The 1545-nt window shown below is 48.9% G+C and overlaps 1 protein-coding gene across 1 annotated transcript; it reads right to left on the bottom strand.

Annotated features, from left to right (window-relative positions):
• Positions 1-541: 541 nt before the first annotated feature.
• LOC310873240 (membrane-associated progesterone receptor component 2-like) lies at positions 542-1033 on the bottom strand (the record flags this gene model as incomplete). Its single annotated transcript, XM_083785575.1, has 1 exon — positions 542-1033. One exon carries the CDS (start codon positions 1031-1033, stop codon positions 542-544), a length of 492 nt encoding a protein of 163 aa, XP_083641701.1.
• Positions 1034-1545: the final 512 nt, after the last annotated feature.

Here is a 1545-nt window from a genome sequence, read left to right as displayed (position 1 = left end):
CAGTGTTGTTTCACTTCTCTGTTGGGGGGGGGGGGGGGGTGCTGGGCAGATTAGAACCCCACTTTCCCTTTCAGCACACAAATCCTACACTAAGCCAGCCCATGCCTTGCTACTCAGAAACAGATGGAACACAAGTGGCCTTGGCCACCGCCCCTGGCCCCCTCATATCCCAACACCTCACCTCACGACCCCATTCACTTCTCCTCTCCTCTCCGACGCTGTGCATATCTAATTCCCTTTTCAAGAAGGTGGCATACCCATTTCCTGTTCCAGGTCCATACCTCTGATTGGCTCAGCGGGGAAAATGAACCGGAAACAAGACACCTTCATAATGTGTTTCCGGGGAGTTGGGGGAGGTTTCTTGCAGCTGTTTGGGGGTTGTGCTTTCTCTCACATTTTGGTTGGTGGAACGGATTCAGTCATTCGTATTTTGAGTCTACACGAGAGTTCTTCACAGCACTGATTAGTACCATTGGGGGTTCATGTCCTAATGCATATCAAACTGGGGGGGTCTTTGGAATTCCAAAAAGTTTGAGAATCTTTAACCACCTTCCTCGTCTTCAGTGTACTCTGATGGCTCTTCGCCGGGCTTCAGCAGCCTTCCGACAAAGTCATACTTTTCGTTGAACTGCATCTCCCACTCTCTCACGCTCTCCATCTGTGGACCGTTGAGGTCGGACAGGTCATCGTACTTGTCCCACAGAGCATCCTTTTCCAGGCAGAAGGTCGCCAGGCCTCTCGACGCGTCCCGGCCAGCGAAGATCCCATACGGGCCGTCGCGTCCGTAGAAGCGCTTGCCTGAGGTGACGTCGAAGACCTTCATGTTGACCGCCATTAGAATCCGGGAGTTTTGGACCCCGTCGTATTCACGGAGCTGCTCCAGGTTGAAATCGCGTCTCCTCATCTTGGGAAGGTTGGAGTTCTCGCTCCCCTGCACGGTGTCCCCACCACCCTGCAGACGTTTCCTTAGTTGCCGGTAGCCCACATAAAGAGCAGCCACTGCGACAACTACAATACTGATATTCAGCAACATCTTTGATTCATAATATAAGTCAATTGGGGGTTGGGATGGTATAAAAGTTTGCCCAAATTTGGAGTCATACGTCACAGATAATGTAATCTAACTTGCTGCCCTCTTCAAGTACGATAATCAATTATGTTGCTTGAAGGAAGAGCCTCAGAGAGTCTTGAAGGTCTCGCATGCAGGCCTTATGGGACCCGCATAGGCATTCAGAAACAAGTTAGTGAAGATCGAACTGAATATCATTCATAAATCGCCGTGCTTATATACGCAATGACTTGTCAGCGCAATGAGGTCATCGCAATGAGGAGTTATTCATGTCCAAATATGGACATCCGGGTCAGATATGCCCAATTATGATACCAGACCTCCATGCCTCAAGGGAATCCTATCAGCAACATGCGGTTGGTTAAGCACTTTTCAAAGGTCGGAAAAAATTTGACCTACACCATTCGATTTGGCATGCTCCGAATAGTGGGGGGGGATTATACAGTGTGTATGTATATATATATATATATATATGT

Source organism: Protomyctophum parallelum, assembly GCF_964188405.1.
Source record: "Protomyctophum parallelum genome assembly, chromosome: 16".
NCBI lineage: Eukaryota > Metazoa > Chordata > Actinopteri > Myctophiformes > Myctophidae > Protomyctophum > Protomyctophum parallelum.
This window is presented reverse-complemented; position numbering and strand designations above follow the sequence as displayed.